Below are 18,368 nucleotides of genomic sequence, written 5' to 3'. Positions count from 1 at the left end.
TAATAAGACTATATGCATATAACCCTTTTCCCCAGATGTCTAACTTCCTAAATATGTTAAAATTTCCTCCTACAGCATTTGATTATTACCCTAATGAAATAAAAGTTGTTTCATTTACCTTTAGTTGAAAATGAGTTGAATATGGGACATATGAGTCAGTATTTTCTTCTGGAACGATGAAAGAGATGCAAAGAGGGCAAAAGGAAATAAGCCTTAGAATTAGTATACAGTAAACAAATAGATTTAGTTTGGTTCAAAATAACAATGTCCAGCATGAATACGTATGCCAGCTTTCCCCAATCCATCATGTTCCAAATATCCGCTGAAGTAAATAAATAAAAAATAATATTTTATTGGGACTATAGTTTCAGCAGAAGTGGGTTGTAGAGTGGGTTTGCTGCCGGTACACATACATTATTATTAATGTTGTTGTTGTTGTTGTTTTGTTGTTGTTGTTGATATTATTATTATTATTAATATTATTATTATTTATTAGATCTGTATGCCGCCCCTCTCCACAGGCTCAGGGCAGCTCACAACAATAGTAAAACAGTGTACAATGAACAAATCTAATATTTAAAAAGTATCTATAAACCCATTAATTTAAAACCATACAACACCAGCATACCATACATAAAACTATATAAGCTTGGGGGAAATGTCTCAATTCCCCCATGCCTGATGGCAGAGGTGGGTTTTAAGGAGTTTGCAAAAGGCAAGGATGGTGGGGCAATCCTAATCTCCGGGGGGGAGCTGGTTCCTGAGGCTTGGGGCTGCCACAGAGAAGGTGCTTTCCCTGGGTCACACCAAATGTGTCCTGGCGGGTGGCCGGAGCTTCCCACCACAGGAACTACCAGTTCACAGAATCAGGCCAAACCGGGAGCAACCCACCGCTGAGTTTCAGAATTCCCAGGAGGCTTCAAAATGACGGGCACAACCGAGCAATCAAATCCCCAACCCTTTTTGATATCTATTGCAGCAGAGGTGGGCCTCTGTGGCTCTGATGTTAGCGGAATCCAGTGCAATTATGCTACTGCACCTGGGCAGGTAGCAAAATTGCACACGGACCTGCAGGGGCGCCCATGGCATTCAGAGCCATGGGGGTGAGCACACATCACCGTTCCACCTTAGCAGCCCACCTCTGCATTGCAGTGGTATAAAAAGAGGCCACATTGGTCATTTTTGAAGCCAGTAACAATTGTTGTGGATGCTCAATTCCCATTACATTTCAAATCTGCCATCTCAACACCTCTGGGTGTCACTGGTTTGAAAAAAGTAATTTCATATTATTTTTGGAATCTCTTTTATTTCTATTTTTGGAATCTATTCTTTAAAAGGGTTATAAAGGGTTTGGCAAAATGATCATAAATGTAATCTCCTAGGTCCTGGGATTCCCCTTCTCCACCCCACAATGCCATAGCACCAGCGTTACCAATTGCCAGGGCTTGCCAACTAAGGTGGAAAATGTCCCTTTCACCCTCTTTGTTGCTGCAAATCAAATGGGGTGAGAAGACAAAGAGCTTGGAAGATATATCTCGGATTGGAAAAGCAATAGCACTTATATACTGCTTCACAGAGTGTTACAGCCCTCTCTAAAAGGTTTACACAGAGTCAGCATATTGCCCCCAACAATCTGGGCCCTCCTTTTACCAACCTCGGAAGGATGGAAGGCTGAGTCAACTTTGAGCTAGTCAGGATCAAACTCCTGGCAGTGAGCCGAATTAACCAAGTGAGCTCCCATACTTGTCCTGTAACAGACTAGCAGTAGAGCAATAGGGACCACTTTGGTGGGAAGGTAACAGTGCTCCGTGCATCTTCAGTATTTATCTTCAGCCCTTCATGGCATCGGACCAGAATATCTCCGGGACCGCCTTCTTCCGCACGAATCCCAGCAACCAGTTAGGTCCCACAGAGTTAGCATTCTCTGGGTCCTGTTGACTAAACAATATCGTTTGGCGGGACCCAGGGGAAGAGCTTTCTCTGTGGCAGCCCCGATCCTCTGGAACCAACTCAGAATTGCCCCTACCCTCCTCGCCTTTCGTAAGCTCCTTAAAACCCACCTCTGTCGTCAGGCATGGGGGAACTGAGTTTTTCCCTTCCCCCTAGGCCTATAAAATTTATGCATGGTATGTTTGAGTGTATGTTCGGTTTTTAAATTAGGGTCTTTTAAATTATTTTAAATATTAGATTTGTTATATGTTGTTTTACTATTGTTGTTAGCCGCCCCGAGTCTACGGATAAATAAATAAATAAATAAATAAATGAATGAAGGAAGGAAGGAAGGAAGGAAGGAAGGAAGGAACAAACAAACAAACAAACAAACAAATAAATAAATAAAGTAAGTCATGCTGGCCACATGACCATGGGGATGTCTTTGGACAGCACTGATTTTTCGGCTTAGAAACAGAGGTGAGCACTGCCCCAGAGCTGGAAACGACTCGCATGCACATTTGGGGGAACCTTTACCTTTACCTTACAGCATTCTAGTTACTGTGCCACCAAAGCTAACCACAGGAATGTTGATTGTCAACTATGAAGATTTTATAGGCAAAAAAGGGTAAATAGTGATAGATAGATGGAAGTGTTCTAGCAGTAGACAAGCCCATGGGACATTTAGAGGCAGGACTTGCATATACAATAAATCTAAATTCTTCCTTATTTAGTCCAACTCTTGTTGGGCATATTCAATTCATAAGATATTCTTGTGTGTGTTGAAATAAGGGGGATGAGCAATTATTTAGATATCCTGACCTAAATCCTCTTTAAACAAAGGAAATATTTAGACACTCACAATGTGTATCTGTCACAAATTTATCTTTTCATGCCAACAAAAGATTCAGTTGAAGCCTTTCAAGCAGTTCAACAAATATTGTTTTGATTTAATTAATTCTGGTTACAGGTTATTTTATCAGAGAATTTTTTAAAATAAAGTTGTATATTTCAATCAGTTCAATTAAAACCTTGGCTGATTAATCAGCAGATAGGTTTTAATTGACGAAACCTTGCCTGAAATGTTAATGTGCTTTTCACTGTATATTAAAATAGCAAAAATGATATTGTCTTATGTTATAGAATGGCGTTTTTCTAACACATGAAAAGTTATTAAGCAATTTATTTGATAAAGTAAATTACATAAGGTTGCTTAATATATTATTGTGTTCTTCTTCGTTGTGGCCATCATCATCATCATCTCAAATAAATCCACTGCAGAATAAAGACCTTTTTGTGTATACTTAAAGATTATTAATACATCCAGTAGCTGAACTAATGCTTAATGATCAATCAATTTACTGTAGATGTTATTCATCAATAATGTTAGCTTTCTGAATAGTATTACCTATTATTATATATAATTATATATAAATTAATAGTACTGCAGGCCACTAAAGCTGACTGCTAGATCTGAAGGTCAGCGGTTCAAATCTCATCACCAGCTCAAAGTTGACTCAGCCTTCCATCCTTCCGAGGTGGGTAAAATGAGGACCCGGATTGTGGGGGCAATATGCTGGCTCTGTTAAAAAGTGTTATTGCTAATATGTTGTAAGCTGACCTGAGTCTCAGCATAAAAGAGAATCGAATAAATAAAATAAAATAAATAACTTATTAATTTTTGCTTGAACCATTTTCTTTCAGCTAGCATTTCCTTTTCATTGGATTTATTTATTTATTATTAGATTTGTATGCCGCCCCTCTCCGAGGGCTCTGTTGTCTTACCTTGATTGTTGTCTTCCTGAGCATAACCTTGATTTTCTATTCCATACGTTTTTTTCATGGCCTTTGGCTGGCAAGGGTTATTCTCCGGAGGGTAGTCTCCTGGCTTCCGTGGAGCAGTGAGGACGCAGAGTTCAGGTATTGAGTACAGCATGAGGAAAACCCAGCCACTTACTATCAGAACAACGCCAAGGAGAGGATCATTCCATTTTGATGGGTGACCTAAATCGCTGACACCATGGATCAAGAGAGTAATCCATGCCACCCAAATGCCTATGGAGAACAAGGCTGTGAGGAGCAAGTGGGCACCATGCCTCTTCCACCTCTTGTATGAGCCACAAAACACAAACAGGGAAACTACGCAGAGGAGAAGCATCAGGAAAAGTACATAGATGAGAATTAAAACAAAGTCTCTTCGTCTTTCCTCATCCATCACCTGGTCTAAATTCTGCAAGGCTTTGATATTGACTGCTACATACTGTACAGCTATAATCACTTGTACAAGAGTCAACCCGAAGACCATAATCAGCAACGCTAGGGTTGAAAATGGACATTTTCCTCTCACCAACTTGACGAGGTCCAAGGCGTGAGCCAGAAGGCAGGAAAAGCAGAGGGCAAAGAGGACCCCAAAAAGGAAGAAACGGGTGGGACCAGTTTGCTCATTGAGCCTGATGATAAAAGCGAAGGTGAGCCCAAAAATTCCTAGAGTGCCTGAGAGGAAGAGGAAGTGGATTGGGATGAGGCTACGCTTGGTATTGTCTTGGGCTTTACAGATAAGGGAAAAAAGCGCCAGAATAAGGATGATTGTGACCAATGCACCAGCTGCTGCCAGAGCTTCCAGAATAATCCCCCAATAAGCTTTGGTGTCACAGAGAAAATAGTAGTCTTTGGATATGTTGCCACAGCCCTGAGGGTGCGGGGCTTCAGTAGCAGACATGGCACTTCAGGTGTCTTATCTTAAAAGAAAACCTGTAAGAAACAAGGCAAATTTGGGGGTTATGAATATATGTTAATAAAAAACAAAACAAGGTAGATAATTATAATTAGACATTTTCCTGTAAAACGAATCAAGTAATTTATATAGATTTAATTCTTATTTACCTCACATGAAAATATAACGTGACCTTATCCCAAGTTAGACCACTGATTTGCTTAGTCCAGAGGTCTTCAAACTTGGCAACTTTAAGACTTGTGGACTTCAACTCCCAGAATTCTCCAGTCAGCATAGTTGCCAGGTTTGAGGACCCCTGGTTTTGCCCAACATCACCTATTCTGATTGGGAAACATAGAAACATAAAAGTTTGACGGCAGAAAAAGACCTCATGGTCCATCTAGTCTGCCCTTATACCATTTCCTGTATTTTATCTTAGGATGGATATATGTTTATCCCAGGCATGTTTAAGTTCAGTTACTGTGGATTTACCAACCACGACTGCTGGAAGTTTGTTCCTAGCATCTACTACTCTTAAACTTTGCTGAGGTGTAAAATCTGCATCCAGTAATGGGATGGAGATATTTCAGTTAAACTGAGATTAAGGAATCTTCCCAAAGGCTGTAATAAAAAGGCATAGCTTTTTATGAACTCCATATTTTTCACAGAAACATAGAAGATTGATGGCAGAAAAAGACCTCATGGTCCATCTAGTCTGCCCTTATACTATTTCCTGTATTTTATCTTAGGATGGATATATGTTTATCCCAGGCATGTTTAAATTCAGTTACTGTGGATTTACCAACCACATCTGCTGGAAGTTTGTTCCAAGCATCTACTACACTTTCAGTAAAATAATATTTTCTCACGTTACTTCTGATCTTTCCCCCACCCAACCTCAGATTGTGCCCCCTTGTTCTAGTGTTCACTTTCTTATTAAAAACCCTTCCTGAACCTTATTTAACCCTTTAACATATATAAATGTTTCAATCATGTCCCCCCCTTTCCCTTCTGTCCTCCAGACTATACAGATTGAATTCATTAAGTCTTTCCTGATAAGTTTTATGCTTAAAACCTATCACCATTTTTGTAGCCCGTCTTTGGAGCCGTTCAATTTTGTCAATATCTTTTTGTAGGTGAGGTCTCCAGAACTGAACACAGTATTCCAAATGTGGTCTCACCAGAGCTCTATAGAGTGGGATTACAATCTCCCTCTTCCTGCTTGTTATACCTTTAGCTGTGCAGCCAAGCATTCTATTTGCTTTCCCTACCACCTGACCGCACTGTTCACCCATTTTGAGAAATCACTATCCCTAAATCCTTCTCTTCTGAAGTTTTTGCTAACACAGAACTACCAATACAATACTCAGATTGAGGATTCCTTTTCCCCAAGTACATTATTTTACATTTGGAAACATTTAACTGCAGTTTCCATTGCTTTAACTATTTATCTAGTAAAGCTAAATCATTTGCAATATTACAGACATCTCCAGGAATATCAACCCTATTGCACCCTTTAGAGCCATCGGCAAATAGGCAAACCTTCCCTACCAAACGTCCCCTATGTCACTCACAAACATATTAAAAAGAATAGGACCCAGAACAGACCCTTGTGGCACATCGCTTGTAACCAGGCTCTGTTCAGAATACTCGCCAACACCCCTCTGGTGTCTACGTTTCAGCCAGCTGCAAATCCACAGAACTATCCAGGGATTAAGCCCTTTTCTACAGAGGAGAAGAAATTCCAGGAAAAACACTGCAAGGGTCTCTATCACTTAAGAACAACCCGATCCACCAAACACCAGAGTTTTGTTGTAAACAATAATCTTTCTTTTTCTGAAGGAGCAGCAGCAGCAGCCGCTATAAACAAAGAGGGCACAGACATCCAGGGCAGATAAATAACAAAAATGACAGGCGGTGTCTAAGTAATCAAAGCCCCACCCTTTTTTACATGCATGAGATGCATGCAAAACATGTATAAAAAGGAACAGGGTTTTGAACACCTGGTTACACCTGCCACTTTAATCTAATTGACCCCATAAACACAGATGCTCCTGTAAGGGAGGCAAAAAATATCAAAATGGCAGGTACAACTGTGACCTTTGGACAAAACAGGTGGGGCTTCAGTCACATGGTCATGGCGGAAACCTCTATTTCTTTTTAACCCCACCTGAATTTCAGCAGTAATCTACTAAAAAAAATGAAAATGTGGTATCCATTGATTTCTGTAGCACAAGTTTCACAGATCTAAGGGAGCTAATACTGATAGTTTTATTTATTTAATATAACTCAATCCCCTTGCACACAAATCGTCGCTGAAATCACAAACCAACTTTGTTAAATTACTGGTAATATACTGTCAATCCACAAATGATGGTTCTTTTTTCATCTCCGTTTCGTTAAAAAGAAGTGTGGTTTGATCCCTGCCATACATTGATAGAAAACAAACTAGTTAACCAAAGCAAATCAGTGTGTATACTTTAAATTTGCTACCTCCCACACTCTCAAGATTATTATTATTATTATTATTATTATTATTATTATTATTATTATTATTAATTAGATTTGTATGCCGCCCCTCTCCGAAGACTCGGGGCAGCTCACAACAATAATAGAAACAATATAACAGTGAAACAAATCTAATATTAAATTTAAAAGATCTGAACTATAAAATCCTGAGGGCACTACAAAGAATATTTATTTACTTATTTAATAAGATTATATGTAACTTCTTTCATTGACTGAAGGCAGTCTACAATGATACATTTTAAAAAACCAATAAAAATGTAAAATGCTTGAAATCTTCGACAGAGCCAGGGTGAGTCTTTCTATGGTCTTTCATAAAATTCACTCTTTATAACTCCTGTGTAAGACGGTGGCCTTCTCCTGCTTTCTAAAAGATGGAAGAAACGGAGGAAGCAGCCCAATCTCCAAGAGGAAGCTGTTGATAGAAAGTAGGCTGCCATTAAGCATGCCATTGTCTAGGTTCCCAACCCTAAACTTTCGAGGGTCGAGAACTGCTGCATCTTTTCCTTGCCAGATTGTCTTGGAGAAGATGGTCCTAAAGATATCAAGCACTTAAGTCATATAGAGGTTTGCTTGAAACGCTTTTGGCAAGTATAGCTGTCCCCAAATCAGCGTTTCCTTACTTGAAACCTGTGCTATGTCATGACTTGCTGTGCTTCCAGGACTTTGTTTTTCTTCCTGTACATCATTTTGTGACATAAACATAAAATTACTGTGAAAGATCCAGGCTTCAATGAATGTTATAACATTATCTGACTAATAAAGATTTCTCTATTAGAAAAGGTCTTCTAACCCTATCCTGGCTTTTCTTTATCCAAGCCACTCAGTGAAAAGCTTTTGAAAAATAGGATATTTTAACTTCCCAATAATTGCATTAAAAAAGTAGATAAAATACTGTAACTGGTTAGATATCATCAATGGAAAACCCCATGCTGAGCCTGAATGAATCTGTCTCTCCCTGGGACAATGCTCTCTTCTATCCATTCATCCTTACAATAGTCTAAAATGGTTTTCAGAAGCTGAAAAAATGGGAAGTTCTTAAAAACTTTGCTAAACCTACATTGCATCTCTATTAAAATAGCCATATCAGGTAAAGGAGACATCTCTATTAAAATAGCCATATCAGGTAAAGGAGGCAATATAACAAAACAAGTCTTTGGTAACCTTGAGAGAGATCCACCCTTATAGGATTAGTGTACTTTAGTACTCCCATAATTAAGCTTTGGCATGGACTTACCTTGACTGTGTTCTGGTTCAGAGGAGAAGAAGACTTGTAGTCCGACAGCAAAGGAATATGCCTTCACTGCCCACTTGGAAAATACTCGGCTCTTACTGCTTTTCTGCCCTTGCATGGGCAAGCAAAGAATTGCTCTCACACTCTCCTGAGAAGCTTTAAAAGCAAATAGAGAAAACAGGGGGGATAAAGGAGTTGGGCACGCCTATTCCAGTTTCACTACTCCTGGTGCTGTTATAAATATAACATTCTAGTGCCAGGAGATGAAGTCAAATTTCTGACGTCAACTGGATAGTCAGTCCGATGGCTGGGTGGGGAAGGAATCTCTGACTGGCTCACCTCTCAACAGGCTCTACTGCCATTGATCCAGTCAGCCAATAATTTCTGCCACCTAGAGCTTGGGAAACCTAGAGGGCGTAGGACAAGGAGATCCCACAGCTCTAGATAATACTTTTGTGTGCTTTTTTTTTCTGCACAAAAATGATTGTGTGCAGGAGGGTCCTTCTTTCTCTATTGTTCTGTGTGGTCTTGGAGCAGCAGTTGGTCACACCTGAAATTTTTCAGGAATTTCCTGGTCTTGCTTTCATAAACAAGTATGGGAACAAGATTGGGTTCTTTCTTTTCTTCTTTGGATAGAGTGATTGTTTAGCCCTCCAAATCTTACAGAAGATAATATACTGAGGATGTGCAATATATAACAGACGTTATTACCCTGTTTCCCCCAAAATAAGACATCGCCTGATAATAAGCCCTGAGGATGTGCAATATATAACAGACGTTACTACCCTGTTTCCCCCCAAATAAGACATCGCCTGATAATAAGCACAATTGGAATTTTGAGTGCATAGCAATAAGGCCAAGTGCTTATTTCAGGGTTCCAAAAAAATATAAGACAGGGTCTTGTTTTGGGGGGAATCATGGTATGCTCTGCATTTGGAATATTTTATTTATCATGAAAACCAAGAAAACTGTATATGCTGTTGTACATTCTATGTCAATGTGGGAAGAGGTGGCTGTAACCAGTGGTAGGCTCCTACGGGTACGGTCAGCTACGCAGTACCAGTAGCAAAATTTAGGTCAGGTACACAGTACTGGTAGCAAAAATTTGATTTTTTTTTTCTTTTTTTTCCCTTCTGGGTTCTGGGTATGTTTTTCCTATCACAGTAAATGAGGTTGAATGTGTATAATCAGCATCTAAAAAACAATAACTTATTGGACCCAAATCAGCATGGCTTTACTGAAGGCAAATTGTGTCAGACTAATCTCATTGAGTTCTTTGACTATGTCACAAAGGTGTTGGATCAAGGTGGTGCCGTGGATATTGCCTATCTGGACTTCAGCAAAGCCTTTGATACGGTTCCACATAAAGAGCTGATAGATAAATTAGTGAAGATTGGACTTAATCCCTGGATAGTTCAGTGGATTTCAAGCTGGCTGAAGCATAGACATCAGAGAGTTATTGTTAATGGCGAGTATTCTGAGCAGAGACAGGTTACAAGCGATGTGCCACAAGGGTCTGTTCTGGGTCCTATTCTTTTTAATATGTTTGTGAGTGACATAGGGGAAGGTTTGGTAGGGAAGGTTTGCCTATTTGCCGATGACTCTAAAGTGTGCAATAGGGTTGATATTCCTGGAGGGGTCTGTAATATGGTAAATGATTTAGCGTTACTAGATAAATGGTCAAAGCAATGGAAACTGCAGTTAAATGTTTCCAAATGTAAAATAATGCACTTGGGGAAAAGGAATCTTAAATCTGAGTATTGCATTGGCAGTTCTGTGTTAGCAAAAACTTCAGAAGAGAAGGATATAGGGGTAGTGATTTCTGACAGTCTCAAAATGGGTGAGCAGTGTGGTCGGGCAGTAGGAAAGGCAAGTAGGATGCTTGGCTGCATAGCTAGAGGTATAACAAGCAGGAAGAGGGAGATTGTGATCCCCTTATATAGAGCGCTGGTGAGACCACATTTGGAGTACTGTGTTCAGTTCTGGAGACCTCACCTACAAAAAGATATTGACAAAATTGAACGGGTCCAAAGACGGGCTACAAGAATGGTGGAAGGTCTTAAGCATAAAACGTATCAGGAAAGACTTAATGAACTCAATCTGTATAGTCTGGAAGACAGAAGGAAAAGGGGGGACATGATCGAAACATTTAAATATGTTAAAGGGTTAAATAGGGTTCAGGAGGGAAGTGTTTTTAACAGGAAAGTGAACACAAGAACAAGGGGACACAATCTGAAGTTAGTTGGGGGAAAGATCAAAGGCAACATGAGAAAATATTATTTTACTGAAAGAGTAGTAGATCCTTGGAACAAACTTCCAGCAGACGTGGTTGGTAAATCCACAGTAACTGAATTTAAACATGCCTGGGATAAACATATATCCATTGTAAGATAAAATACAGGAAATGGTAAAAGGGCAGACTAGATGGACCATGAGGTCTTTTTCTGCCGTCAGTCTTCTATGTTTCTATGTTTCTATGTTTCTATAATTTTAGAAGAGCTGTGCGTGTGTGTACATAAACTTTATATAGTAGATAATCAGAGGTGGGCTACTGCCCAGATGGGGGGGGAACGCAGTGGGGTAGCGAAAATGGAGCTCCGCCCAAGAGCACTCAATTTGCACTGAAAGATGTTGAAACAAAATGCATAAGCCACACCCACAGTGTGGTAGTAAAATTTTTGGTGGCCCATCACTGGCTGCAACTGTTTTAGAAACTGGCTTGGCGATCATGCGCTTCTGGAAAAAAGACTGGAGAAAAAGACCCCAGCATTCAATTCAATTTTATTTAAATTTATTAGATTTGTATGCCGCCCCTCTCCGGAGACTCGGAGTGGCTCACAACAATAACAAACAATGTGACCAATCCAATATATTTAAAAGACATCTAAAAACCCCTTATTAAAACCATGCAACACAATCATACCATACATAAACAATATAAGCCCAGGGGTATCTCAATTTTCCCATGCCTGACAACATAGGTGGGTCTTCAGTAGCTTATGAAAGGCAAGGAGGGTGGGGGCGGGTCTGATCTCCGTGGGGATTTGATTCCAGAGGGCCGGGGCTGCCACAGAGAAGGCTCTTCCCCGGGGCCTGCCAGATGACATTGTTTAGTCGATGGGACCCGGAGAAGGCCAACTCTGTGGGACCTTATCAGTCGCTGGGATTCGTGTGGCAGAAGATGGTTCTGAAGGTATTCTGGTCCGATGCCATGTAGGACTTTATAGGTCATTACCAACACTTTGAATTGTGACCGTAAACTAATTGGCAGCCAATGCAGGCCGCAGAGTGTTGACGAGACATGGGTTGTGTGTGTGTTTTACATTATAAAAATCAATTAAAATATTAATTTAAAAAAAGACGAGACATGGGCAAATCTAGGGAGCCCCACAATAATAATAATAATAATAATAATAATAATAATAATAATAATAATTTATTCGATTTGTATGCCGCCCCTCTTCGAAGACTGAATAAAAAGAATAAATAAAATAAGGAAGAAAATAATAAAGAATAAATAAAAAGGGTGCCTATTTGTTGTGATTCCGTCTGAGGCCCCTCGGGGAACGGCTGATCCTCTGCCGGCTTCCTGCTCAGAGGGGGGGGGATGAGGAACAGGAGGTTCAGGCAGACGGGGAGGAGGAATCTCAGGCTGAGGGAGAGGGAGGACAGCCAGAGTCCCCCTCGGGGGAGCTCTCCCCAGCAAGCAGCCTGGATTCCTTAGATGAAAATGCACAAGCAATCATAGATCTCCGGCAGAGAAGAGCAACACAACGAAGGGGACAATGAGCCAGGTACTTTCAGCACTAAAGAGGCAACAGCTGGGTTTGGGTGTGGTGCTCTCTGGAAAGGCTGAAAAGGCAGACCCACCCTTCCTGGCTTGTGGAGTATTATCTTTGGGAGTCCTGGGACCTGGCTGTGATCTTTGACGTCTTGGAATTCTGGTTTGTGACTTTGAATACTGAAACCTTGGGGGGAAAAGGTGTGGGTCTTATTCTCTACAGTGGTGGGTGTGCCAGCAAGAAGTCTGCTGTATTGTCTGGCCATCAGGACTCTGCTGTGAAGTCTCATAGCCTGCCTGTTGGGAAGAACAGGTTTTTCTCTGTGTTTATTTTTCAAACTATAAAGTGCTTTTGCTTTTACCAGCATGTCTGGCTGCTTTTTCCAGTTGGTGTTGAAGTCTGGGGGCACCCAGACAGAACACTATTAAGTATCTGTTTAGAGAAAGGTCTGCTTCTTTCAAATATATAGCTTAAGTATGTCAATGTATCCATGGTAAAAGAATGAATATAAATCTGGAAGCATGATCGATACGATATTTTATGATGAAAAATTGAGGGAATTAATGAGGGATAGTAAGGTGATCAGATGTTCTGAACGTGGAGCAAGACATTTTTGGTATCGTTAAGAGTGGACCTTGGGGGGAAATTGATATGGGAGGAAAGAAATAAAAGAAACTAGAATGAAAGTGGAATGCCCTGAGGAAGAGAAACTATGAGGTTGAATGAACAAGTATTAAAAGATAAATTGATTTTCCAGTAGAATGAATGAAAAGTGAATTCAAATGAGAAGGCTGAAAAAAGGATGTATGGGAATAAAAGAGAAAATAATGCATATCAGAGAATGCATTAAAAATGAACATAAGGGAAACACGTTGTATAATATAACTATAGAAAGAAAAATATAGCTTCCAGGAATGTAATCGAAAAGATAAATTAACAGTTAAGATTAAGAAAGGCAGAGAAAGTCCAGAGTGATTTTGATGAAAAATCACTCTGGAGTTTAAAACTTAAAAACAAAATTTAAAAACATTCTGGAAATGGGCGAAGACAGCCCAATAAGGAATTTCCAGCACAACAAATTGAATTTTTTAAAAAAATGATTACATTATTTGGGTGAAACAAAAATAAGAAAATATTAGGAGTGTTTCAGAGGTCTGTATTGAAATGATGGTGATATTTGAAACAGTAAAACTGAAATGAATGTCATAAGTGTTCTGTCGAGCTCTCTGGTAGAATCCTCCCAAAAATGCACAGATACAATTTCAGACACACACGTTTGAAAATTCAAAACAATGTTCTTTATAATGAAAATGCAAATAAACAGAGCACTCTTTTTGTATAGCAAAGAGCACTTGTCTCCAAACAAATTGGTGATTTGTACAAGTCCCTTATCAGTTCTGTGATACTTAGCTTGCAGCTGTGAGGCAATTCACAGTCCTTCTTCGTCCACAAAGTGAAACACACTTTGCTCTGGGTTAGTTTCAAAGCGGGGAAAAATCAGCACACAAAGATCAAAGTCAGCAAAGCAGTCATGAAACACAATATCAGATAATCCTCCACAATGGCCAAACCCACAGGCTGCTATTTATAGCAGCCTCACTAATTACCACAGCCCCACTCAACCACAGGTGGCCTCATTTTCTTTGATAATAATCTCTCAGTTGTTGCTTCCTATGCATCGCTCTCTGCATGCGTGGCTGTATCATTAACTCTTGTTCTGAATCCAAGGAGGAGCTAGATAATTGATCTCCTTCTGAGCTGTCTGCCACACTCTCCTCCTCCCTGTCACTCATGTCTTCTTGGGCAGAGGAGCCTTCATCAGCAGATTCCACCGGGGGCAAAACAGGCCTGCAGCATATGGATGTCTCCCCCACATCCACAGTCCTTGGGCAGGAGCAGAGCCAGAGCTAACCACAACACATAAGTATTGGTTCCCAAGAAAGGAAATGATAAAAAAGGCTTTGTAAATGCTGTGAGGATTTTGAAAACTGGCAAAGTTGTGGGAGTATATAAGAAATGTGACAATATAATCGGTTTATCAAGTGTCTGTGTGACTTAATGAAGGTGAAAAACCTATATCTGTGCTGAAAATTAGAAGAATGCTGTTATTATTCCTGTATACAAAGGGTCCAGACAGAAGAACATCATGGCTTTAAAATCTAAGGAACTGGTTTGGGCAACGCTCAGCAGCACTTTTTCGTGCAGCTGTTGATAAAAGTAGGATCCCCAACATGATCACCAATGTCCGATGGCAGATATGGCACAAGGAGAAGAAGAATGCAAAGGGAAAGTAGCAAAAGTGAAAGCAAAATAAAAGGGGGTCTTAGCAATGATGATGTTTCCTAGTTTGGGTAATGAACGTCTGCAAGAAAACATAGAAACATAGAAGACTGACGGCAGAAAAAGACCTCATGATCCATCTAGTCTGCCCCTATACCATTTCCTGTATTTTTATCTTAGGATGGATATATGTTTATCCCAGGCATGTTTAAATTCAGTTACTGTGGATTTACCAACCACGTCTGCTGGAAGTTTGTTCCAAGGATCTACTACTCTTTCAGGAAAATATTATTTTCTCATGTTGCTTTTGATCTTTCCCCCAAAAGAAGCTAGTGCACGGAGCATGAAGGACCCTCAAAGGGGTTTTAGCTTGTTAAATGTTCCTAGGCTAGTATTTGCCAGAATTTGCCTAAATAGAAGTGACAATGAGAAAAGTTTGGGGAATAAATTGGAGCATGCAAACCAGCTCTGGAGACCTCACCTACAAAACAATATTGCTACAATTGAACGGGTCCAAAGATGGGCTACAAAAATGATGGAAAGTCTTAAGCATCAAACTTATCAGAAAAGACTTCATGAACTCAATCTGTATACAGTGATCCCTCGAGTTTCGCGATCTCGATCTTCGCGAAACGCTATATCGCGATTTTAAGAAAAATATTAATTTTTTTTAAAAACCACTTCCGGGTTTGGCTTCGGGAGTCAGCTGGGAAGCGGCGCGGCTGTTTTAAAAGGTCGCAGCCGGCCTGGGGGGCTTCCCAGCACCCCCCCGAACCCCCAACCTGGGTCTTCCCGGCCGCCCACGCAAAGGGGAAACCCCGGCTCCTCGCTGATGCCCGCCGCTCGCCCGCCCGCCAGCAAGAGGGGGAAGACCCAGGGAAGGTTCCTTCGGCCGCCCAGCAGCTGATCTGCTCGGTAGCGCAGCAGCAACGAGGAGCCGAATCGGGGTTTCCCCTTTGCGTGGGCGGCGGGGAACGCAAACTCCACCATCTACGCATGCGCGGCCATAGAAAAAAGGGTGCGCATGCGCAGATGGTGTTTTTACTTCCGCAACCCTACATCGCGAAAAATCGATTATCGCGAGGGGTCTTGGAACGGAACCCTCGCGATAATAGAGGGATCACTGTAGTCTGGAGGACAGAAGGAAAAGAGGCGACATGATCGAAACATTTAAATATGTTAAAGGGTTAAATAAGGTTCAGGAGGGAAGTGTTTTTAATAGGAAAGTGAACACAAGAATAAGGGGGCACAATCTGAGGTTAGTTGGGGGAAAGATCAGAAGCAACGTGAGAAAATATTATTTTATTGAAAGAGTAGTAAATGCTTGGAACAAGCTTCCAGCAGACATGGTTGGTAAATCCACAGTAACTGAATTTAAACATGCCTAGGATAAACATATATCCATCCTAAAATAAAATACAGGAAATAGTATAAGGGCAGACTAGATGGACCATGCGGTCTTTTTCTGCAGTCAATCTTCTATGTTTCTAATTTTAGTTCTTCTGGAAATGTGTAAATATGAAGATGCTTTATATGTGTTTGTGAGTTTGTATGTCTGTACTTAATGAAATAGCTTTGAATTGTAGAATACTTTAGGTGGCTATTAAGGCTGATTGGGAGTAAAGTCAGCATATTATCGGATGGGATGCTTAGTGAATGATGTAAAGAGAAATGGAATACAGTAGCCAGCCTGCAAAAGAAGTTGAGGTGCTCTGCATTACTTTGTTTACCCAAAGTGAACAGCGTGATGAATATGTGCATATTTATGAGGTGTCTCAAATTATCGGACTGAATTCATTCACTTAACTTACTGAGAATAGCAACTAATATAGTCCAGAATAATGACATGTCTTGAATAATTAAGAAATAAATTTGCACATTAATATCTGCAATGACATAAGTTGAGAGGTGAAAATAAGAGAGAAAAGATAATATATTTGATGATTTTTCAAAGAAAACACAGCTCAGCGATCACAGAAGGGGGTCCCAGAAGGGCTTAAGACTCCTCCTCTTCCTGAACAGAGGGAAGGGAACAGGTTGTAGCTGCACATGGAGACAGCTTGGTGGAATATAAGTTGTGCAAAGTTAGTTTCAACCTACATGGGGAGTGACTCTGTTCATCCCTCTGGAATGCATTCAACTAAAATAAAGGTTTAGGGCCAATTGGCCGGAGACCAAATATGCCTCTTTCATTTCTGCTGCTCACTTATTTATAAAACATGCCTTAATGACATTAAGGAAACACCCTATTTATTTATTTTTTCAGTAGGAATTTAGGGGAAGAAGAAAATCAAATTTAGGTTTCACAAAATCTTACAAATGCTTGTTATTAAGAAGTTAGACTTTTTTTTCAAAGTGACCTTCTTTCACCCTTCTCCTAGTTGACAGGAACTAGCAAATCTTTTTTGATATTCCCGTCACTACTTCTTTAACACATGTTTACACTGAGGAACCACTCCTTTCAACAAACAAACATCAAATGAATCATTAAATCTTAAACTGAAGGATGGAGATATAAACAGTAGGCAAGATCTCCATGTCCCCTTCTGTTTTTAGAACATAGAATCATAGGGCTTGAAGAGACCTCAGAGGTCTTCTAGTCCAACCCCCTACTCAAGCCAGGAGACCCAGTTAAATGGATGTCCAGACTATTTTTGAAAACTTCCACTAATGGAGCACCCAAAACTCTGGGAGGTAGGCTATTCCATTGATTAATTGTTCTCGCTGTCAGAAAAATTATCTTTATTTCTAGGTTGGATCTCTTATTAACAAGCTTTCACCCATTACTTCTTGTCCTGCATTTTGATGCTCTGGAGAATAAGTCAATTCCATCTTCTCTGTTACAAACCTTGAAATACTGGAAGATAGCTGTTACGTATGGATGGACGTAATATTGATTTGCATAACTGCCGCTGATTGGCTAATCTAGTGGCAAGAGAAATAAACTGCTGTCAGTGACTAGCACGCTTCCGAGAAGCTCTTGAAAGGAGCTTCTCTGCAGCTTGCTGGCAGTCCATAGTCTGACAATAAAGGTGCTGAATTGTTCCTGTGACTCACCCCTTCTTTTACGTGCCAATCTAACAATGGCGAGGAAGGTGGTTGAAGAAGACTACAGAACTAAGGCACCTTGCAACATCCGCGGCCATCTTAAGAAGCAAGCAGTGACCTGCTCCGGCCTCTAGACAGTATTTATTTTATTATTTACTTACTTATTTATTTATTTATTTATTTATTTATTCGATTTTTATGCCGCCATTTTCCTTAGACTCAGGGCGGCTTACAACATGTTAGCAATAGCACTTTTTTAACAGAGCTAGGCTATTGCCCCCACAATCCGGGTCTTCATTTTACCCACCTCGGAAGGATGGAAGGCTGAGTCAACCTTGAGCCGGTGATGAGATTTGAACCGCTGACCTTCAGATCTACAAGTCAGCTTCAGTGGCCTGCAGTACAGCACTCTACCTGCTGCGCCACCCCGGCTCACAGTGATGGGCTACCAAAATTTTTACTACCACACTGTGGGTGTGGCTTATGCATTTTGTTTCAACATCTTTCAGTGCAAATTGGGTGTTCTGGGGTGGAGCTCCATTTTTGCTACCCCACTGCATCCCCCCTCTCCAGGCAATAGCCCAATCCTGATTATCTGCTATATAAAGTGTATGTTCACACATGAACGCACAGCTCTTCTAAAATTATACACATTCAACCTCATTTACTGCGATAGGAAAAACATGCCCAGAGCCCAGAAAGAACAAAAGAAAAACAATCAATTTTTTTCTACCAGTACCTGACCTAAATTTTGCTACCGGTACTGCGTACCCGTAGGATCCCACCACTGCCTCTAGAGGATGACTGCTACACAAACATCTCCACATTTCCACATGTTCCTGAAGGCAAACAGTTT

General features: G+C 40.5%; 1 protein-coding gene across 2 annotated transcripts in view; it reads right to left on the bottom strand.

Annotated features, from left to right (window-relative positions):
* The window catches only part of LOC139169584 (retinoic acid-induced protein 3-like), a 168,900-nt gene that overhangs the window by 5,815 nt on the left and 144,717 nt on the right, over nucleotides 1–18,368 (bottom strand). Inside the window, exons 1-3 of one of the 2 annotated variants that reach the window (XM_070755977.1) lie at nucleotides 8,406–8,580; nucleotides 3,715–4,680; nucleotides 119–168 (exon numbers count right to left, since the gene is read on the bottom strand). In XM_070755977.1, coding sequence (XP_070612078.1) covers nucleotides 119–168; nucleotides 3,715–4,648 — 984 coding nt within the window. In that variant the 5' untranslated portion in view covers nucleotides 4,649–4,680; nucleotides 8,406–8,580. Of the gene's footprint in view, nucleotides 1–118; nucleotides 169–3,714; nucleotides 4,681–8,405; nucleotides 8,581–18,368 lie in introns of those variants that run through there. The other variant, XM_070755978.1, reaches the window with a different exon arrangement.

Source organism: Erythrolamprus reginae, chromosome 6 (genome assembly GCF_031021105.1).
Source record: "Erythrolamprus reginae isolate rEryReg1 chromosome 6, rEryReg1.hap1, whole genome shotgun sequence".
Classification (NCBI taxonomy): domain Eukaryota; kingdom Metazoa; phylum Chordata; class Lepidosauria; order Squamata; family Dipsadidae; genus Erythrolamprus; species Erythrolamprus reginae.
This window is presented reverse-complemented; position numbering and strand designations above follow the sequence as displayed.